The sequence below is a fragment of the Colossoma macropomum genome, unplaced genomic scaffold (assembly GCF_904425465.1).
Source record: "Colossoma macropomum unplaced genomic scaffold, Colossoma_macropomum, whole genome shotgun sequence".
NCBI classification, from domain to species: Eukaryota; Metazoa; Chordata; class Actinopteri; order Characiformes; family Serrasalmidae; genus Colossoma; species Colossoma macropomum.
Window position 1 is genome coordinate 531,589 of NW_023494805.1, and position 23,208 is coordinate 554,796.

The 23,208-nt window shown below is 39.3% G+C and overlaps 2 protein-coding genes and 1 pseudogene across 7 annotated transcripts; all 3 read right to left on the reverse strand.

Annotated features, from left to right (window-relative positions):
• LOC118826312 overlaps window positions 1-23,208 on the reverse strand; it is a 545,149-nt pseudogene that overhangs the window by 506,310 nt on the left and 15,631 nt on the right.
• LOC118826326 (zinc finger protein 665-like) lies at window positions 578-9,469 on the reverse strand. 2 transcript variants are annotated; one of them, XM_036597267.1, is made up of 2 exons: window positions 9,060-9,469; window positions 578-3,604 (listed from the first exon to the last, which is right to left on the reverse strand). In XM_036597267.1, the coding sequence occupies exon 2, from the start codon at window positions 3,476-3,478 to the stop codon at window positions 2,111-2,113; it is 1,368 nt and encodes a 455-aa protein (XP_036453160.1). In that variant the 5' UTR covers window positions 3,479-3,604; window positions 9,060-9,469; the 3' UTR covers window positions 578-2,110. The 2 variants fall into 2 exon arrangements, with proteins under 2 accessions (XP_036453160.1, XP_036453159.1); XM_036597266.1 differs by having other exon boundaries at window positions 9,247-9,376.
• Window positions 9,483-19,884, reverse strand: LOC118826334 (zinc finger protein 239-like). 5 transcript variants are annotated; one of them, XR_005008737.1, is made up of 4 exons: window positions 19,788-19,884; window positions 14,413-15,703; window positions 13,893-14,194; window positions 9,483-9,497 (listed from the first exon to the last, which is right to left on the reverse strand). XR_005008737.1 is itself a non-coding variant. In XM_036597281.1 (4 exons), the coding sequence occupies exons 2-3, from the start codon at window positions 15,591-15,593 to the stop codon at window positions 14,191-14,193; spliced, it is 1,185 nt and encodes a 394-aa protein (XP_036453174.1). In that variant the 5' UTR covers window positions 15,594-15,703; window positions 19,788-19,884; the 3' UTR covers window positions 11,333-11,691; window positions 14,146-14,190. The 5 variants fall into 5 exon arrangements, 3 of the variants coding, with proteins under 3 accessions (XP_036453174.1, XP_036453171.1, XP_036453172.1); XR_005008736.1 differs by lacking the exon at window positions 9,483-9,497 and adding an exon at window positions 11,333-11,691; XM_036597281.1 differs by lacking the exon at window positions 9,483-9,497 and adding an exon at window positions 11,333-11,691 and having other exon boundaries at window positions 14,146-14,194.

Sequence of the window (23,208 nt, forward strand, 5' to 3'; positions counted from 1 at the left end):
GCGCTCATGGCTCCTGGGCTGCCTTAGTGTGGGGTGCAATGGAAGGTGTCTGGGCCCTCCCTGACAATACTTTGGCAAATCATTGTCAATACAGACAATTTATCGTTGCTTCCACAAATGCAAGTTAAGACTGAACTATGCACAGTGGAAGCCAATGTTCCGAACTGTCCATAAACACAGCTGACTTCTCTGGGGTTGACTTCATCTGAAATGACTGACTGATGAAAAGTTTAAACATGATCTGACAAGTCAATCATTCATACTATTTAGGGAAATGATGGATGTCATATTCTCTGTCCTTTACACTGTGTGTAAACTAAAGAAAAATGGACCAAAAGAAACCGACCAGAGTAACTTGAAAAAAATGTCTGGTTCCACTGACTTATATTAAAAGTAATTTTTTTTCTTTTCCTGTAAAGTTATTATTTTGGAGATATGTTTTTTTCTGACATTAATAAACTTTAACATCAACAAATTCCTTAATTATATTTTATTCACAATAGAACATGGAATACATATCAGATGTTGAAAGTGAGACATTTTACCATTTAATAAAAAAAAATATTAACCCATTTAGAACTTGATAGCAGCAACGCATCTCAAAAGATTTGGGACAGGGCCGTGTCTACCATTGTGTAGCATCCCCTCTTATTGTAACAACAGTCTGTAAATGTCTGGGAAGTGAGGAGACCAATGGCTATAGTTTTGGGATTGGAATGTTGTCCCGTTCTTGTCTGATGTAGGACTCTAGCTGCTCAACAGTCCTGGGATATTTCATTTCATGATGTGCCAAGTTTTCTGTTGGTGAAAGATCTGGACTGCAGGCCAGTTCAGCACGCAGACTCTTTTTCTGTGAAGCCATACTGTTGTGATGGATGTAGTATGTGGTTTAGCATCGTCTTGCCAAAATATGCAAGGCCTTCCCCGAAAGAGACGTTATCTGGATGGGTTGTTGTTCTAAAATCTCTACGTATTGTTCAGCATTGATGGTGCCTTTCCAGATGTGTAAGTTGCCCATGCCATAGGCACTAATGCAACCCCAGACCATTAGAGACGCAGGCTTTTGAACTGTGCACTGATAACAAGCTGAATGGTCCCTCTCCTCTCGAGTATGCAGGACACCATGTCTGTGGTTTCCAAAAGAACCACAGAACAGTTTTCCATTTTGATTCAGTCCATTTTAAATAAGCTTTGGCCAAGCCCACTCTAGGAACATTAGTTGCCAGTGGACTTAAACAGGATAAGATGAATCATGTTTCATATACTTATATACTTTCACACACTTTTAGTGTGTGCTTTAAGATGGTGATGGCTTCAGTGCTTCCATGAGTCAGTTTCATGGAAGTACTGTGTTTTTTCTAACACAATACACGATTTGACTCAGCAGTAAATTACCAGGTTTACATGACGTGGCAACAGGAACAAAATAACCAAACAATGCTGGACATCAGCCTGTAGTTTACAGCGCTATTGACAAAGGTCAATGGCACTGCCTCAGCTATCTGTGACTCCGGAGTCCAGGCGAGAACAGCTGTCCTATCTCTGGGCAGCTAGGATGGACATGCCTTTGATTCATCTCTCATTGTGATGATAAACCACACCAGAACATTCTGCCTCAATGCTGAAAAATGTTGGAAAACCAGTGTTTTTGTCCCTTATTCAATGATTGTTATTCATAGCATAACTTAGCACTGTGTAGTTCAGATGGAACTGAATCACAACTCTTCATGGTACACAGAAGACAACACTTACCCTTACTCTTACTACTGCTACTGTTCTGTGTTGTGTGACTGCTACTGGCTGCGAAATTTCCTTTGGGATCAATGAAGTATCTATTTATCTATCTATCTTAAAATGGCGGCTTCTCAACTATAACTTGAACTGCTTGGGCAGCTTACAGATTTTTATTCATGTGCTTAAGAGCATGTTGACACATGTTGGAAGAACAATACTGTTAAAACAAAAAATGGGGAAAGGGCCTACTTATTTACCCGGCATCTTTTAATTAGCTAATTTTTTAAATTATTAGATAAATAGTAAAATATTTTTTCTGAGCCCTGTGTTCAGTTCAAAAACATGTTTTTTGATTTGAGACATACTGTTTGAAGTATTATTTCTCTCCTGTGTGAATGCGTTGGTGTTTCTTGCAAGCAGCATTGTCTCTAAAACTCTGTCCACACTCTGAGCAGCTATACGGTTTCTCCCCTGTATGAATGCGCTGGTGTATTTGGAGGTTACTCTGTCGAGTAAAACTCTGTCCACACTCACAGCAGTAATATGGTTTCTCTCCTGTGTGAATGTACTGGTGTTTCTGGAGGGAACCACGTTCTGTAAAACTCTGTCCACACTCTGAGCAGTGATACGGTTTTTCTCCTGTGTGAAAGCGCTGATGTTTTTTGAAAGTACTCTTGTATTTAAATCTCTTTCCACACTCTGAGCAGCAAAATGGTTTCTCTCCTGTGTGAATGCGCTGGTGTGTTTGGAGACTACTCTGTAGAGCAAATCTCTTCCCACACTCTGAACAGTGATAGGGCTTCTCCCCTGTGTGAATACGCTGGTGCCTTTGAAGATCACCTCGTACTGTAAAACTCTGTCCACACTCTGAGCAGTGATACGGTTTCTCTCCTGTGTGAATACGCTGGTGTGTTTGGAGGAGGCTCTGCGTAACAAAACTTTTCCCACACTCTGAGCAGTTATACGGTTTCTCTCCTGTGTGATAGCGTTGGTGTACTTGAAGATGACTCTGTAAAACAAAACTCTTCCCACACTCTGAGCAGTGATACGGTTTCTCACCTGTGTGATAGCGCTGGTGTTGTTTGAGATGACTCTGTGTACTAAAACTTTTCCCACACTCTGAGCAGCGATATGGCTTCTCTCCTGTGTGAATGCGTTGGTGTGTTTGGAGATGACTTCGTACAGTAAAACTCTTTCCACACTCTGAGCAGTGATACGGTTTCTCGCCTGTGTGATTGCGCTTGTGTGTTTGGAGATGACTCTGTGTAACAAAACTCTTCCCACACTCTGAGCAGTGATACGGCTTCTCTCCTGTATGATAGCGCTGGTGTGTTTGGAGATGACTCCGTGTAATAAAGTTCTGTCCACACTCTGAGCAGTGATACGGTTTCTCTCCTGTGTGAATGCGCCGGTGTTGCTGAAGATTGCTATTTTTAGTAAAACTCTTTCCACACTCTGAGCAGTGATACGGTTTCTTTTCTGTGTGAATGTGCTGGTGTTTTTGGAGATCACTCTGTGTAACAAAACTCTTTCCACATTCTGAGCAGTGATACAGTTTCTCTCCTGTGTGAGTGCGCTGGTGTATTAGGAGATTAGACTGTAGAGCAAAACTCTTTCCACAGTCTGAGCACTGGTGAGTTCTTTTTTTGCACACAATCTTTTGTGTATATGTGTGAGTTGTGTCCGTATGAACAGCAGCAGAGAATGTACCAGAGTCTGTGGACCCCATATTCTCACATTCCATCTTTCTCTATTTCAGCTGTGTGATGTCCTTTTGTTGGCGTTTCTTGATGTGTTTCTGGATGTAGTTTAGAGATGTGCAGGGAATTGGACACTATCAGCAGGAGCAGACTTCCAAGAGGGGATCATTCTAGAGAAAAAAAGGAGAAAAAAAATCAATGATACATCCACAAACAAGTTAAAAACATCAATTGATCAATGTTAAAGTAGCTACCTGGACAAAAAAAATGGAAAAAAGCTGCACTGCCTGTGGCATTCACTAGAAAAATAGTCAATCCAGCCTCTATGCAGGACATTTCTATTAACTACATTCACAAAAATCTAAGATATAGAGTTATTATGGTAATTATATTAGTCTGAAATACGTGACAAACGTCCAGGCCTTATAGCCCTACAAAATTTCCTTTTTACAGCAAATTGCAGTCGCATAAAGTAATAAGATGGGAACAGAGTATGCACCTCCTTGTTGTAGACTACAACTCTTGATACGTAAGGCTGACTTATCAAGGTGCTTGCAAAATAAAGTGTTTATTACCCATTGTTACTTCATGCACCACATTATCCACAAGCTTACAGAGAGGCAGAGAGAGTAAACTTCTTAACCATGTGAAATCCCAAGTCTATTTTATAATAATTTTAATAATAATAATAATTGTATTTATATAGCATGTTTCATGCCGGTGACAGCTCAAAATGCTTTACAGACAGGTGATAAAACATTGTTATAGAAGAGATCATTAGTATTTAATTAGAATCAGAAGAAAATGAAAAAGATTAAATTAAAAGATAAACACCATGAAACGTTCAGTTTTAACTAAATGCTAATTTAAAGAGATACGTTTTAGGTGCTTCTTAAAAGTGAGCACTGAGCTTGACTGTCTAATAACAGGTGGAATTGAGTTCCACAGTTTAGAAGCATAATAACTGAAAGAGGCCTCTCCATGTTTTCTGTATTTTACAGAGATTATTTGTAGAAGGCCACTAGATTATGTGCTGGAAAATAAACAGACAGACACTCGGTGATATAAGCAGGTGCTAGGTTGTTTTGAGCTTTAAAGACTAGTAGCAGAACCTTGAAATCTATCCTGAATGATACAGGCAGCCAGTGCAGTTCTTTCAAAACGGGAGTGATGTGATCTCTCTTTGTTGTTTTTGTTAGGATGCGCACTGCTGCATTTTGTTCGAGTAAGGGATGTATAGTTTATGTCTTAGGAAGTCCAGTAAGAAGAGCATTACAGTAGTCAAGTCTGCTTGTAACAAATGCATGAACAAGTTTCTCTGTGTCACTCTGTGATAAAAATGGCCAAACTTTAGCTATATCTCTTAAATGATAAAAAGCTACTTTAGTGACCGTGTTTACGGTCTGTTTATGCTTCCTAATGACATCACCTAGAGGTAGCATGTACAAAGAGAAAAGCAAAGGCCCTAAGACTGAACCTTAAAGGACTCCACAAGAAACGGCAAAGCTTTTTAAAGAATGATTTCCAAGTGAAACCATGAACTGCCTGTTACTTAAATATGATTCAAACCATTCTAAAACTGTGCCCGAGAGGCCGACCCAGCATTCAAGACGCTGGATTAAAATCTTGTGGTCAACAGTATCAAAGGCTGCACTAAGATCTAATAAAACCAAAATAGCATTTTATGCTCCAGTGATGAGCCTGAGTTCATTCATAACGCGAATCAATGCTGTCTCTGTACTGTGGTTGGAACGAAAACCTGACTGAAACTTCTCATATAAATTATTTGATAATTTAGATGATAATTTATAATAAGGCTTATCATTTAGTAACTACAGGGACTTTGTTGCAAAGTGGTTGAGTTATTCTTATATAAATGTGTAATAAAGCTGTGGGCCTGCTGGCATGCCCTGGCCATTTAAGGCATAAAGGCAGACAGTTCTTATAAAGCACCATTAACTTACTGATCTCTCCATAGCTGAGGGCTAAGAACAGGCCAATTAATTAATGAAACCCCATCTGCTCAACTTGCTCTGAGACTAAACATGAGATGAAGAGCATGTTTATTACTTGAGACAGAGCAAGTAGCAGAGCAAGGTCCTTGTCTCTGCTCATCTCAGCTTGGAACACTGGGCATCATCCACCAACTGTTCTTAAGGGGAAATTTCTTTTTACAACCCACTTATGCAGTTTTCATAAAGATGCTGACCAATGTTTTCTTATTTGGGATTTGTCCTTAAACCTCTGCCCTTATTTTTGAAGAGTGCCTGTATGGAAAGAGAGGCACAGAGCTATGACTATGACTGCCTGTTCCACAGGGATATAAATATGGGAAGAGACAGACGCCACAAACCCCATTCATCAAAATAGGCAACATTAGAGAACACATGAATGAAATTGGATAAAAAGATGTTGACCTTCATGTCAGGTGATGCCTAAAGACAGAACTTTGTGTTCTCTGAATATTTTGAGTTTAAAAATTGAGTCGCGTGTTTAGCTAGCTATGTGAGTGTTTTCTGCTCTGTTTTTAAACACTCATAGTAAACTTACTGTAAATGATCTGAGATGGCTAAAAAACGGATGACTAAAAAAACAGAGTGCTTAAAACACTGCTTGTTCAGTTTTAGACTTTAATTATAAAATGTATAAAATACAAACAAAAAACACAAAGTTGCGTATTAACAATTGACTCAGCAGCTCAGAAATTAATCTTAAAAATAAATGAAAAAAAGATGCTAAGTTTGTAGATCAAATAGTTTGTTTTAAAAGATCCATCTTGAGGACATTTAAATTTACAGTGTTTTAAGTGCTAATGTAATATTTCAAGTGCCTAGATTTTGCTGTTGACATTTTGCCATAGGTCGAATAAACAATGGCCAGTTCAAGTTTAAAAAGTAAAAATGAAATGAAAGCATAGACATTTACTGGCCCACTGGTTTGCTGAGTTTTTTTAATATGGCACTTTTAGTGGTTGAGTTTGACACCCTTGGTATAAGTCATATTTTTACTAGTAAAAAATAACTAGTACATACACAGTATCAAATGCTAAACACCATCAATTTAAAGCCACTATGATGAGCTCAGAACCCATCTTTAAACAGCAGCCTGTACTGGCTTTTTGGATTCCATAAAAATAAAATCCAGAAGCATTTGTTAATTAGTAAACTTAGTAAAAAAAAATAACCGTAGCAATTAGCCTTTTCTGGTCAGGTCATGTTTTGTCTGCTTGCTATCTGCATGTTTTCCATTGATTTACCCAACACATCTATTCAAGGGGAGATATAAATATTTAGTAACTACTAAATACAACACAAAAACAGTTTACAAGCTACAAACACAGTCATAAACAGATCAGCATAAAACTACTTATGGACCGAGTAATTTAAAGATATTCACTGGAACTTCTTACAACATACAGTGCTACTCTTATTCTTTTGTACAATGTCCTTCTGAAATAAATAATATGCTTATAGGTGATCAACAATAAAGAAGAACAAGAGCTGACCAACACAACAGAATGAAATTAAACCCAAAGAAGTAATCAAAAACTAAGTCTTAAAGACTGAAAAAGAACTGATGTATAAGTACTAAACTCATCGACCTCGTTTACACCAGGTCACTTCATGTGACTGGCCTCTGGATTGTCTCCTGATAAGATTTTATCAACATGTTAGTCACTACTACTAGTTAGTCAAAAGTGTCTCTGGTTATTTAGACCGAAATCAGTTTGTCGTGTGGGACAGAATACGCAAATCCGCTTGTTACATGGTAACCAATTACCGATTGTTTATCCAGCCTCTTTTCTTTGTCTACAGTTTGTTTTGCACAGTACCATCTGCCAATAATGCTATTAAGCATTCTGTTTTGTCCGGTCCCCAACCATGTGTGCCATGATTGATGGATGTATTTATGCTGCTGTAACATGTGGCTCAAATGCATCCTAGTCCACATCCTGAAGTAGCTTGAGTGATGGGATTTGTATCTGTTTGAAATATGTCTTGGGTGCATTTACACTTTAAATTTTATATGGCTTGGCCTCAAAACTTCTTAAATCTTAAATCATCATTTGTTTAGTAACCATGACAACTTCACTTAGGCCTGAATTTAAAACAGAATCCATTACAGTAACTCCAGATGAGAAAACATCATTACACACACATCCTAACTAGGGGAAAAAAATAAATAATTCTGTACTAACTTTAAGATCAATAATAATAATAAAAATATATATTTTTTTATTTATTAATAATAAATAAAAAAATAATGATTAGGCCTGTTATAAATTGATCTATTGATCAATCTATTGATGTTATAGAAAATGTTGCTGACACTGCATAAAAATTATTTACTAAAGTATATCTAAAGAAAGGAAGGAAGGAAAAATCAGTAAATTGGACTGTGAGTGGAACATGAGTGACAAAAAGTGAAAATTTGTCTAATCCCTGATAGCAAGAGGACAGCAGTCCACTGTCGCCCCGCTAAAGGCAAAGCTGGCGGTCCACTGGCATTTTGCTCAGCGTTTTCCAGAGGTCCACTGACTGTTAAGCGGAGTATTAGACAAAAGTCCACTTATCATTGCTCATTTTCCACTCACAGTCCAATTTACTGATTTTTCCTGTCTTCATTTGTTTAGTTATACTCTGTAAGTTAGATCAGTAAATAATTTTAATCTAGCACAGCTTTAACAGCAACATTTTCTATTAAATAATTTTATGTGAGGCCTAGTCATTATTTTTATTTTCTAAAAAAAAGGTCTCTGTGCATTTAAAATCTGTTTGAGAAAATTAAAAACTAGTAGAGCTTGTATGCAGGACAATAATCTGGTCAGTGCGAGGGTGGACCAGCAGTGGCAAACAGTCAGTGGGGTGCCGACCTTTTCAAACCAGCGGACCGATATATGCTTGCTGTCTGGGATGCTCCGCTTAACTGCCGGTGGACCACCAGCTCAGCCATCAGCGGGACAACAGCGGGAGAACTGTCCTCTTGATATCAGGGTAGCATCATGACATTACATTTATGTACACTGAAAACAGTGCTTTGCCTTTTATATTTTCTTTCTAACAGCGTTTTAAATATTCCAGACATGATCTCTACCAAAACTCTTGTTACCTTTGCATGTTTTGTTAAAAATCGTCAGATAAAATAATACAGTGATGGTGGTGAGGAATGAGGAGACAGCTGAACGGGGGTCTGTTAATCAGGAGGAATAACGTTACCGCGCTGGGAAACAATATTCCGTTCATAGCACTTTGGTTTTGTTTACGTTTCAACAGTGCACGTATGGTCGGTTGCTAGGTAACATACATGACAGTTGTCTGTCGACTCTGATTGACTAGGTTAAGAACTAGAGGTTCGATGCTGTGAGATTCCTAAATTACTCCGTTTTGCTTATATAATACGAATTTGGGAAACATCTTATCTTGACCTGTCAGATCTTAAGACAAAATGATAGGAAGACCCCGATACTGAAGACGCACAAAGACGGGGCCATTGACATTTCTTGAGTAAGAATTAAACAAATTTACGTTCGCAATTGAGGGAAAAACTGAAGAAAGTACAAATCCATTGAATCCATCAAAGTGTTTCCTACATATAACTGAGTACGTGTGACGAGTTTGTACTCACCTCTTCTCCAACCCAGCTAGAAAAACATCATCGTCACCCAAAATCACAGAGCTAAGTGCTAACATTAGCCTCCTCGGCTCTGCTCAGTCTAGAGGAAGGATGCTACTTCACATATTTTACCTCTCACTCTTTAAAAAGAGAACATTTCTCCACCAGCTTCAGTAAACACAGTGAAAAAATAACAAACCGCTCTTTATCTTCAGCAGATCAGCTCCTTTTTCTCTCTGTAATCATGCAGACGTTCATAGTTTTTGGAGACCCACTGTAACAGAACTAGCGCCCCCACCTGGACCGTGGGACACACACACTGGAACGACGTCATCCCACCCGTATTCCGACAAATCCCGCTTCCTGCGCTGCGATTGGCTAGAAGATCAAAATAGCGGTCCGCTGATTGGCTGGATGAGAAGCTGCTATCGTTACGGCAGCAGCCAGCATCTGAGGATGTACAGCGGTTAGAAACAGAAGATCAGACCTAGAAAAGTTCTGTTGATAAATACTTGGCACTGTAACCTAATAAAAGAAATGTGTTTGTATACGTCATATCTTCTAAAAGTGATACAAATCTTATAAATTCAGACAGTTTTGGGTTACTGGGTTTTCAGTTCTTTTTCTAAATACAGATAAACAGATCCCAGTGACTGTCCATGATAATCAATTATACACTAAAGCTGCAGCAAATAGAGATTAGATTATTAAAAACACTGGAGTATTATTGATGGAGATGATCTTCTCCTTTCACACTTTCACAATGTAAAAATGATGACTAACAGGGCACCTGATGATCTCCAGCTCTGAGCACGAGCTCCATCTGAGACAGTACAGTAGTCATGGAGCTTTACATGTGTCTGTGAAAAAGTCGGTGGTTCTTATAGAGAGAGGATTACTGTTACATGCTGTTACTATATACTGTTATTATGGAGAGACTGACTCCTGAGGACTCTCAAATACACACAATTTCTTTGTTTTTGCAGGAATATATTCTTAAGTAATTTACGTTTTTGCCACTATTTAAAAGGTCAGTGATCACCTACTTGAGTCACATAAATATTTCACAGCAACTGACTCTTTTCAAATTCATATCAAAACACATGGATGATTTAAAGCTATTAGGTGCTTTTACTGTGCTCATCTTAAACCTGCACTGATGCAAGTATTACTGTGTCTGAGTGTGTTCTGAGGTTGTATATTTGGGACAATTTTTGTATGAATATACTTCAAATAAAATTCACATTCGTGTGTATGCATTATTGCTACAAATTTAAATTAGAGATGCATACTGGTTTTGTATTTAAGGATTCTGAACATGCTGTTGAGCTTCGTCTTTTTGTCATTTGCAAGCATCTCAGTGAGGTAGTGTGTTTCAGACCTGACTTTCTTGCCTTCAGAGAGTTTGCCGTGTACTTTTTTTTAGAATGCCTAGAAGTCCTTCTGCCTCTTACCATAAGGTGACACAGTGAGATGTGTTTGGTAGTTTTTACTGTTTCCACTGGACAGTTTGGTGGTTTTCTAGCAACATGAAACCAGTCACAACTTTAAAGAAAGGCATGTATTTAAGGCAACAAAGACATCACTGGAAGGGTGGTAAAAATTAACAACAAAAAGCATTCAGTTAAAGTAGAGTAGACGTCATCTTTAGAAGACCGGCCCAACAAGATGAAATAGTCTTAGAATGAGGTACATTTGATGGTTAACACTAAGGAGAGAGCGGTGGGCAGCATTTTCTGACAACTGAAGAAGATGACCAACACAAACTGTGCAGCAGCAGATATCATCTCTGACCTTACATCTACAAGGTGGACCAATCAGGTAGGAGTGTCTAACAGAGTGGGCAGTGAGTGGACAGTGTTTAAAACCTCCAGCAGCTCTGCTGTGTTAAATAAAAAAAAAAGCAAAATAAGAGACTTGTTGGTCTCAGACGTTTGGATCAGCTAGAGGGTTCCCACTGAAGAAGTCGTGTTTGGAATTCAGTACACCCCAAAGCTGCAACTCAAGCTAAAACAAAAAAATGGACCCATAATGTTGACTATGTCTCCTTGAGAGGTGTTTGGGATAGTATTCCAATGTCATTACTCTAACAGACTGGTCTGTAATAATGGTATATTAAGTTCATATCATGTCCATCTCTTGCAAGTAGTGAATCATACTACTTTGACAATCACCACAATGTTTCAAGCATAATCTTAAATTCAATTTCATGATTTAATAAAAAATCATGGTTTGTATATTTCACATACAATTCAGGAAAAAGAATTAAATGCATATCCATAAAAAAATACATAATTACACAAACAACATGACATCTCACAGGATGTTATGACTGTCCTGTCAAATTCCTATTTTAATGTTAATGGAAAAGTGTCTTTTTGTGAAATTGTGATGTTTGTGGTTTCCCAATCCAATACTGTGTGTCTTTGCATTCCAGCTGTTCCAATATTGTTGATGTGTTTGGATTTCAGTAAAGCATGCTTATTTGAAAAGTTAGTTAATAATAAGCATTTATTGTTGGCAGATCATTTAAGCCAAGTTACAGGGGATGAAAGTGATGACTGAGTGAATTTCATGTGGTAAATATGTTTGGTGTTGATTCCTCAGTCCTCCCATCTTATCCTTGTGTCCTTAGGGGTTGAAGCTAAGATACAAGAGAAGAACACATAAGGATACATAAGACACCCACTGTTACACCAGCTAGATGTTTAAAATGTTATCATTTATACTTTAGGCATTTAAAGGCACAGACTGAAAGAATTTGGGGATGGAGTTTAGAGGGAAAGCTTGTGGTTGGAGCCTGGTTAGCAGTATATTTTGTCAACATCCAACTGTTAAAATATATCATCAATAGAGATGGCATCATCAAGTTACTCTGTATCAAAATTCTGGAGCAGAGTGGCAGAAATAAGAATAAACATGATCTGAATTTGCAGCAACTAACATAAGCCAGTGTTTGAATATCAGTATTGGAAAAAGTAAAAGTGGTCATACTATTTATAATTACAAGCCAATGCAATATTATAGAAATTAATTTTGAATTACATACTAGTAACTATCTGTATCTATTAAATTACTGGTTTTAGGTCAAGTTTACATACTCTAACTGTAGTGCAGTCTACACTACCGGAGTATGCATAACATGTCATAATCCTTGAACATTTGCTAACCATGTAAAATCCATTGCATCCCGACTCTGATTGGTCGACTGACCCCTCATTTTTCCCATTAGGTAGGTGGATATGCTAGTTTTAGATGAATCCCACTACACTACATGACCAAAAACCCACAAGGACACCTAAATATTACATCTATGTGCTTGTTGAACATCTCATTCTAACAATGTTGCTACTATGTTGGTCTGGTTGGTTGTCCACTCTTCAATGAACTTTTGTACCAGGTTAACATAGTGTCAATGGTGCAGTGGAGTTTGTTACAACCTTCAAAAAATGTAAACATCCACGTTATATTCACTGCTCCCCCAAAATGTGTCAAAACCTTATTTACACTGAGCTTTCAGCTCTCATGTTTCTCAAATGTGTATAATGTGGTGGGACTTTTTACGATGATTTAGGCTTAGTCTGACAGCTGAATCCATAGAGCTTTTTGCGAGCTTTGTTACTGCTTTATTTGCATTAATAACTGGCCATTTTCATCCTGTTTGGAGAGACATCATTTTCTTTACAGGTGCCACCCGTACATACACCACACAGAAGTGGTTTTTCAAGACGGAATATCTTATGAACACATGGTGCTTAACATTTTTGGTTCATTTTCTTTGCTTATCATTCTAATTTATTGCCCTCCCAAATCTACCTCCAACTGTGTCTTTACCGAATAAACGGCTTGCACTAGCCTCAATTTTGCACCCAGCTCTGATTTTATTTCGAATCCTCAATATTCACGTTGACAGTAGCTGGTCCCTCACCACAAATTTATTTTTCAGATCCAACAGACCTGGCTCTGATATTCAGATGCCCTAGACACCCTTCATAACCTGTATCATGTGTGTTAAATATTGCCGCATAGCCAAAGCCACCAAGAACATATTTTGGCCATGCAGTGCAGTGGCTGCATTCCTAACCCACAAAACCAAGGGGCTTCCAAAATTTCCAAAAGGTAAACTACAACCTCAATGTAACATAAGCTATTAGGAAGGACTTACTGTTGGTCCTACCTAAGGTTTCTCACCCATTTCTTCCTAGATGTTTAACTTTGTGTTGTGCTGCTAAAAGGTTTGGCATTTTGTGAAGAAGACGGACTCTTTAGTTTGAGTTTGTACCTTATGACATCAACCAGACTATGCTAAATCCATCTTTTCAATGTGTAATTTCAAGGATATATGTCGGACCCCACAGTTTGTCCAGCACCATGTCATGAAAGACATTTCATACAGCAAATAGCTCTATGATTAAAACAAACAGATGCTTTTGATAGAAGGATTCATGAAAGTGTATTTACCAACTAACTGCAAGGCATGGCTGAGGCCATCTTCCAATTTCCTAACAATTTCATACATTTTACGATGTTAAACTCTGTTCTCCTCAATGGCTACTGCTCACATGGTCTCTCAGCAAGACCGTCTCTACCTAAAGAAATTGCGTAGATACATTTTTTACTTCCAACAACTCAAAAAACTCCTGCAACCCATCCATGTTGCTTTAAATTGACCAATAATCTTATCGAACTTTAAGGAGAACTAACAGTTAAGGAATGTTATACTTAATGCAAAATAGAACACTTACTATTAATGATCCAAATTACATTCAGCTTCAACAGGGAAAACCGCAAGATAACCTGTATTGTCTTATTTTATTCAGTTATATTGAGAAAACCATGACTCACTACTGTGTATATCAGAGGGAGGTTTCAATCAGGACTATTTTCTTCTCACTTGGCCCCGCGGAGCTGGTTGTGGTTGGTGGCTTTTTATTTTTTTGGAATCCGAAGATGTAACTACAGCTGTTTGACTGCTTGGGCTTGAAAAGCTTACTGATTGTTGGATGAACTTTTATTTTTCCTGAGCTGAATCACTGGAAAAGAGTCAGACACTGCATGTTTGGGAAGAGGCTTGGATGTACTGAGAATGCCTTCTTACAAAGATGGTAAAAGGTAGACCAGGTCTCTTCAGATCTCAAACCTCCTATCTACACAAAAGAAAAGCATACAAATCATGAAGACATGTTTATTTTTAAATCAGTCAAAACTGATTCTTCCCAATTATCAAGCTGACATTCAAGAGACACTTAAACAATACAACTGTGACAGTTGTGTTACATCAAAGGAGAATTTAATTTCTGGATCCAGTTGGCAACCCCAAATCATCAAAATCAAGTTTTTTGATTTGACATGCATATGTTTTTACCTCTTAATGCATTTGTGTTTCTTCACACTTCTTGAATTTCTGAAGGTTTTCCCACACTCTGGGCAGTGATACGATTCCCCTCCTGCGTGAATGCGCTGGTGTGTTTTGAGATTGCTCTGTACAGTAAAACTCTGTCCACAATCTGAACAGTGATACGGTTTTACTCCTGTGTGAACACGCTGGTGTGTTTGGAGATGAATCAGCTGACTAAAATACTTTCCACACTCTGAGCAGTGATACGGTTTCTCTCCAGTATGAATGCGCTGGTGTTTCTTGAGGGTACCACTTTCTCTAAAACTCTGTCCACACTCTGAGCAGTGATACGGTTTCTCTCCAGTGTGAATGCGCTGGTGTTTCTTGAGGGTACCTCTTTCTGTGAAACTCTTTCCACACTCTGAGCAACGATACAGCTTCTCTCCCGTGTGAGTGCGCTGGTGTGATATGAGATTATTTTGTTGAGTAAAACTCTTTCCACACTTTGAGCAGTGATACGGTTTCTCTCCTGTGTGAATGCGCTGGTGTCTTTGGAGATGACTCAGCAAAGTAAAACTCTTTCCACACTCTGAACAGTAATATGGTTTATCTCCTGTGTGAAAGCGCTGATGTATTTGGAGATTACTTTGTCTATTAAAACTCTTTCCACACTCTGAGCAGTGATATGGTTTATCACCTGTGTGAATGCGCCGGTGTAGTTGGAGAGTACTACGCTGACTAAAATTCTGTCCACACTCTGAGCAGTGATACGGTTTCTCTCCTGTGTGCACTCGCTGGTGTATCTGGAGATTGCTCTGTGTAGTAAAACTCTTTCCGCAGTCTGAACAGTAACACAGTTTTTCTCCTGTGTGAATGCGCTGGTGTATTTCGAGATTATTCTTTGTATTAAAACGCTTTCCACATTCTGAACAGTGATACGGTTTATCTCCTGTATGAATGCCCTGGTGCCTTTGGAGATAACTCTTTAAACTAAAACTCTTCCCACACTCTGAGCAGGGAAAGGGTTTCTCTCCAGTGTGAATGCGCTCATGTCTTTGGAGATCTGTCTTTAAAGTAAAACTCTTTCCACACTGTGAACAGTGGTGTGGCCTTTCTTTGTCTTCAATCTTTTGTGTTCTTCTGCAAGGTGTCTTTGTCCTGAGAGCAGCAGCGGATCTTTGACGAGTCCTGGAGCTTTTGGACACCATATCCTCACATTTAATCTTTTCTAATGTTAGCAATATGAGGTATTCCTTTTGGTGATGTTTGTGCAGGGAAATTAGCAGAAGGAAATCTTGCAATAGAAGATCAATCCTTTCTGGAAGAAAAAAGAAGAAAAAAGTAAATGCCAAATGCAAAACAAAAACAAAATAGGTGACAAATTCAACAGCTCAATAGTGGTGGCTTTTTAAACATGCAATAGATATTCTTATTAATGTCTTTTTACTATTTCATTTCACTGGCTTAACATTGGTACACACGAGCAGTGCAACACAGCATTTATTATTCCTAATTAAACACACCCACTAACCCTGGAAAGTAATAGATGAGTGTAATCAATCAACAAAGGCTGCATCCATCTTAACAGCTTGATTCTCACATACTAATAAAAACAGAATACAATCAATCATGCACCAGCTATTTGCAAAACTGTCTGCAACTGTATTTTCACTGTCAAAGACTGTCATCTGCATTTCTGTCAACCAAACATTGTGGTTGGGATGTCGGGAGGGACTTTTCTTAGCGTGGGTATGTTTTTCAGTAGTCTGGGGCTGTGCTTAAGCATTAGCAGAGTAAAACAGTTTCATTCGACAACTAATGCTACAGCAAAATCAAAATGTTACTGTTAAACTACAAATACTATATTTAGTTTTCTATGCATTCCTGAGTACAAAGAAGTGGATAAAGCGCTGATTTAACTTAGGAAACATAATAAGGAAGCTGTGTGGAAGTTAGTTGTGTTTACTGCTAGTGCAGCTGTCTAACATGAAGCAATCTCTCACATGTATAGTATGCATTCTATTTTTGTAATATTCATGTCTCTAAAAGAAAACTGAACATTTATATGCAGAGTACATTTGATGGACTCACTATATTCCCAAACTATTGCAAGCTAAGATATAGCAGCTTTGGCTCACAAGTTTTACATTTGTTTTGAAATAAAACAAAATGCCTAGACGTCAAGAAATGACACAAAGAAATCTTTCTAATAAGTTTTTACAGGAACAAGTCTTATGTTTGGAACTAGATGCTTTTAGGAATGTTTAGTACAGGGGCATTTAGAAGAGTTTGGGGGGGTGACGGCAAAGCAGAACAGTGACCTTAATAAATAGGTCAAAACCTGTGCCATGTCTTTTCATAAATCACATATTTGGAAGGGTAAACATATGTATTTTGTTTAATACGATCGCCAACATCTGTATCACATTTAAGGACGATAGCTCTCCTGTTCTCGAGAGTGACAGAGAAAAATGCCACTTCATCAAATAGAATAAACCTATATGGACAAATATTTTGGGACACCCCTCCGAATTACTGAGTTCAGTTGTTTCGGCCACACCTATAACAGATAGACAAAATTAAGCACACAGCCTTGCAGTCTCGACAGACAAACACTGGCAGTAGAAGGGGTCGTACTGATGAGCTCAGTGACTTTAAACATGGCATGGTCATAGGATGCCACCTCTTCCATAATTCAGTTTGTAAAATTTCTGTTCTGCTAGATCTGTCCCTGTCAAGTGCTATTATTGTGAAATGGAAGTGTCCAGGAGGAACAACACCTCAGCCACGAAGCTCACAAAACTCACATAGCGGGGCTGCCGAGTGCTGAAGTGCACAGTGCCTTTATCTTCTTTTGAATCACTCACTAAAGAACTCCAACTTGCCTCTATAAGTAATATAAGCAAAAGCACTCTGCGTTAGGAGCTTCACAAAACGGGTTTCCATGGCTAAGCAGTTACACACAAGCCTAAGATCAAAATGCACAACGCGAAGCATTGGGGGAAGTGGTACAAAGCACACTGCCACTGGACTCTGGAGCAGTGGAAATGTGTTCTGTGGAGTGACGAATCAGCTTCTCTATCTGTCAGTCTGATGGATGAGTCTGGGTTTGGTGAAAGCCAGAAGAACAATACCTGCCAGACTGCACTGTGCCAACTGTAAAGTTTGGTGGAGGAGGGATAATGATATGGGGTTGGTTTTAAGTGGTTGGCCTAGGACCCTTAGTTCCAGTGAAGGAAAATCTTAATGCTTCAGCATCACTTTTCAATAAAAGCGAATCCGTCAAAACTGTGCAACGTGATTTTCATTGGCTGTGAACCTCCAACAGCTCAGAGCATTCGTCATTGGTTCCACAACACTGGATGATCTCCAAAATCGCACTGAAAGAGCCGTGAGTGCAGCGACACCCGACATAGTCAAAATTCATCCCACACTCGATTGACCATCATGTTGATGTCCGTACAGCTGGAGGAGGTTCATACTGAGCACTTGTAAAATTACATAAACTTTATGCTCATTTAAACCATTCCCAATTTACTGCATTGTTCTGTAATTACTGTAGTGAAATAAATAATTTTGAAATCGGATGAATCTTTTTTGATCACCTCGTATACCATGTTTTGGTCCTTACTATTTTAGTATTCGCAGTTTTAAAAACTTAAATTGTAATGAACTGTTGTTAAAAAAGCAGTTAATGCTAGTGTACCAAAGATGTAAAATTGCATTAACATTATGAAGAAATAAAATAGAGCCACTCTTATATTAGCTTCTGTGAGTACATTACATAAACGTAACTAGCTACACTAACTATTGACTGATCACAATCAACTGACTGGTCTAATCAACTAGAAAGACTTTTTTTTTTTTTTGTTTTCTCTGAATAGCATTGTGTTTTTGCGGATGAAAATCATGGTCGTCATCCTATCTCTGTAATCACTGTTTAGCTTCAGGAAAAAAGGGTGAAAGATACACCTTTTGGAAATGTAAAAGCAATTCCTATGCTGGTTCTGCTTGGAGCAAATCAATTCATTTTTTTCGAATTCATCACAAAAAAGACTAACATTTACAACAAACAATGGTTTTCCATTGAGTTGGGGCAGCTACATATAAGCCAAAGGAGTTCAGACCATGGTTCACATGAAAGGCTTAAGTGTGCAGTCATCGGGACGGTCAAATGCAAACAGGGATACATTGGAACAGAACTGCTTCTCAAATGACTGATTCTCTATCTGAAGGGGACTCCAGACCTTTAATAACTACAAATAAAGTATTGCATACACACAACTCACAAACCAGCTAAACATCTTTTACTCAAGAGATGAAAAACAAAAAGGTCTTCAGTCCTGCCCCAGGACCTACGACGCCCCTTCCTCACCACCCTCTCCTATCGCTACCACTGAACGTCTAGTCAGCCATAATCTCAGGAGAAGATTGGCAAACGGATGATTATTTATACTGAGGTTTGCAGATGACATCACCCTTCTCGCATTCTTCTAGGATGTGGAAGAGGATGGGGCAAATTCATACAGGACCCCTCACACAATAGATGGGCTTCGAGGGTATACGAAAACCGGCTAAAGGAAAGTCTCCCATACCCTAAAGGGGAGAGTCCTATTACACCTTATGTGGATGCATTTGAAGACCATTTTTGGGCAGCACGCAAACTGTTCAGAAACAACCTAAAAAACACCTCCGCATCCCAAAAGTCTTCAATGACACATCATAAAATAAATCTATTAGATAACCTACAAACTTCTAGATATCACTAAATCACTAAAATACCTTTTACTGGCAACCCTCTTACCTAAACTTAAGCAGGGACACCCACCCAAACATATCCAATAACACCTCCACCCAACTTAACCTGCGAGCTCCTATCAAAAAAAATAAAAGGAGCTAGGTGCTTTTCTTCTAAAATATAATGGTAGAAATCCAAAAGTACAGTGGCTGAACCAACACAACAGACTAAAATTAAACCCCAAAAAAGGAATAAGGAACTAAATGATAATGACTTAAATCGAATTAAGAAACAAGTGGATCACTCACTTATATATTCAACAGAAGTAAGTGTTATCATTTGAAAACACTCACAAAACAGTACGACACCATTAAAGTTTCTGTTACGTGTAACTGAACCAATGTGACTTGTTTCCACCCACCTCTGACCTTCTCCGATCAGACTAGAACATTATCACCCAAAATCATAGAGCTAAGCGCCAAAACCCAGAGCTAAGTGCTAACATTAGCCTTCTCAGCTCAGCTCAGTCTGAGTGAAGGCTGCTTCTGAGTTAGCTCACATACTTCAAATATTTCACATCTTACTTTTAAAAAAGTGAACATTTCTCCAGCAGCTTCAGTAACACGGCAAAAATAGAGTGAAAAAGTGATAAACAGCTCTTTACCTTCAGCAGATCAGCTAATATTTCTCCTTAGAAGACCGCAGAGCTGTTTCTCTTTCTCTCCGCTTTATTGTCTTTAGAGGCCCACAGTTATAGAACTAGCGCCCCCACCTGGACTGCAGGGGACCTCATACTAAATGGTATTCCGACCAACCCCGCCTCCTGCGCTGCGATTGGCTAGACGTTCATAAGAGTAGTCCGCTGATTGGCTGGTTGTGAAGTCATTCTCGTTACTGGAGCAACCAGCAACTGAGGATGTACAGCGGTTAAAAACAGAAGCTCTAACAGGAGAGTCCCTGATAGCAAGAGGATAGTGGACCACTGTTGGCCCGCTGATGGCAAAGCTGGCGGTCCACTGGTGTTTTGCTCAGCGTTTTCTGGGCGGCCCACCGATGGTAAAGTGGAGTATTTGACAAAATTCCACTTATTATTGCTTATTGTCCGCTCACGGTCTAATTTTCTTATTTTTCCTTCCTTCCTATCTTTAGTTATACTTTGTAAATTAGTTTAGTAAATAATTTTCATTTCAGAGTCACACTGACTCACTAATGCCCGTTTATTTACTGCAATAGTTATGAATTCACACAAATAAGAATGAACGTAATATAAACGTAATAAAAATGATGGAAACATTCAAAAATAAATTATAATACTGTTGTGGCTGCTACTGGTTCTGTATTGTAATAAAAATGATGGAAACATATTCAAAAATAAATTATAATACTGTTGTGGCTGTTACTGGTTCTGTATTGTGAGGACTGGTATGCATGTATGTGTTATTTGTGTGTTTACCGTTGTTCGGGCTGTATTTCAGTGGCATTTTCTGCCATGTTCAATAAACGTAACTGGGTCTGGACTGGGTCTGCCCATCTCTGAATTTGCTCAGAGATCAGTAGTGGACTGGTTTCTTGCTCAATTAACAATACGTGCTCTACAGGTGAAGTACTTTGAGGTGGTGTGGGCACTGGGAGCTGACTAAGCGCATCTGTATTTCCATTGTCCTTGCCTGCTCTGTGTGTGATCACATATTCATAAACCCTTAAGATTACAGCGCATCTCATAATTTGCTAAGACACCATCTGAGGTATTGCCTTCATCTTGTTCAGTAAACAGATATGTTGTCAGTCCAGATTACAATTTTTTCCCATATAAGTATTTTCTGTATCGATTCTGTATAATCGCTAATCTCTCCTTATCCAATTGTGAATAGTTCTTTTCTGCTGCAAATAATGTGCATGAGAAAAACCCAACTGGGCATTCACCTCTACTGGCATTCGGTGAGCAAAGATTGCCCCCCATCTCAGAAGGTGTTGCATGACAGGAGAGCATCAGCTCCTTCTTCTTGTCATTATGCACCAACACTTTACTGGACTGCAAGAGCTCCTTGGCTTGCTGAAACATTTTGGCTTGTTCAGACCTCCATCTCCTTGTCTCCTCTTTCCTAAGCAGTTTATGAAGTGGTGCCAGCAGTGTTAAAAGGTTTGGCAGGAAGCAATTGTAATAGTTCAAAAGCCATATGAAGGCTTTTCTTCCTGCTGGCAGTACAGGAAGAGGAGACACCGTGTCAGTCAATTCCACAAACCTTAACTGGCAGAAAGAAGGACACTCAGTGTTGATGCCACAGCCAGGGAGATGGGCTGCCACCATGGACTTTGAGTCAAGTGCAGCATAGACAAGAAACAGCTTCCTTCCTCATTGACACCGGCTTGTCAGTGTCACTGCTACATTCAGGCCTGCTCTCCCACCCTGAGATCTGCACACCTGACTACTGGGAAGTGAGAACGGTCCAATTCAAGTCTGCATCGGACAGCCGAGTCGATGTGAGAGGGAGGAAGTGGCTCCCAGTTGTCGTGGGGGGCTCAAACTGAATGCATGAGTTCTGTCTGAACCTATACAGGATGGGTGCTTTCTCAGGTTTAATTTCCTTGCAGTAGCTGGGGCCATGCTCAACCCCAGGAAGGAAATGATGGTCTTGGAAAAGGGAAAAGTGAAGTTGCTTGTGGAAGCTAGTGGTGGATCCTTGCTGGCCATGGGCAATGCACATGAGCAGTACCCTGTCAGCATTGATGATGCAGTAGATGATGGAGAAATCGGAAAGCAGCTGAGTAGAGTGCCGCTACTTCTGTCATCAACCCCAGTAGCACTGGAATTAACACTGTGAGCTGTGAGGAGTTCTGCTGTGCCCAGAAGGAGGAGGATGGGTCCAGGAGGTACAGAATCAAGGTTGGCCAGACAGGATGCCACACACCCCATGCAGGACGAGATGTCGTATGTGGCAAGAGCCAGGGAATGTGTATGTGGCAGCAGTTGGTGCTACACAGCCTGAGAAAGAAGATGCTAGGCATGTTACATGGAGCGGCTGGCGTGGGGCACGTTGGCATGAAGCAACTGCAGCAGAGGTTCTACTGGCTGGGCTGTTGCACAGATGTGGAGCCGTACATGCATTGCTGTGACCAGTGCTTGGCAAAGAAGGGACTGCTGCAGCAGTCATGCACCTTGCTTCACTCTCTCAGCTCTGGCACACTGATATAGAAGATGCTCCTTGGAGCAGTCACAGAGAGGCTGCAGATGGGCAACAAACACCTGCGCACCTGAAAGAATTTGTTTGGGGTGTGTAGCATCACCACTGGACTTAGGATTTGAGCCAGTTAAGAGAGCAGAGAGGAACACACTGAGGTCTCCCAGACTGTATGTGTTGAATGTTGTTGTTAGAAAGTATTTTCCCTGTTCTCCCCATTTGAGTTGGTTCCCTTTGCTGTCTATTCAATAAAGAATAGACAGCAATTCCACCATTGTCACTACTGTCCTACTCAACAATGGATGGGGCAATAAGGAAATGTAACACTAGGCTTATTCACCCGGTTACATTTATAATACATTTATAAGAAGATTATGGAGAGGAAATTACATGCAGGTGTGTATTTCCTGGTTTTTGTGTGCACGCACATTCACTCAAGAATCCATTAAGTCTTCTTCTGTGCCAATGCTACATTATAATTAATATAATACTTGCAAACATGATGATAAATAGCTTCAGTTAAGCACTAATAAAAGAAATGTTTTTTTTTATCAGTTATATTTTTAGAAATGATAATTCACACATACAGCCAGGGCAACATAAATGTTTGAGCAGAACTGTACAACGTGAACCTGTCCATTTGCTTTTATTATAAGAATGGAGTAAGTGGGCATTCAAAGCGAACTTTTTTTGTATGCAAGTATTATTTGAGTGGTGGACTATTCTTAGCACTGCAGTGACACTGACATGGTGGTGTGCTAGTGTGTGTTGTGCTGGTACATGTGGATCAGACACAGCAGTGGTGCTAAAGTTTTTAAACACCTCACTGTCACTGCTGGATTGGTTAGAAGTTCATGAGAGCAGTCCGCTGATTGGCTGGTTGAGAAGTGGCTATTTATCGGAACA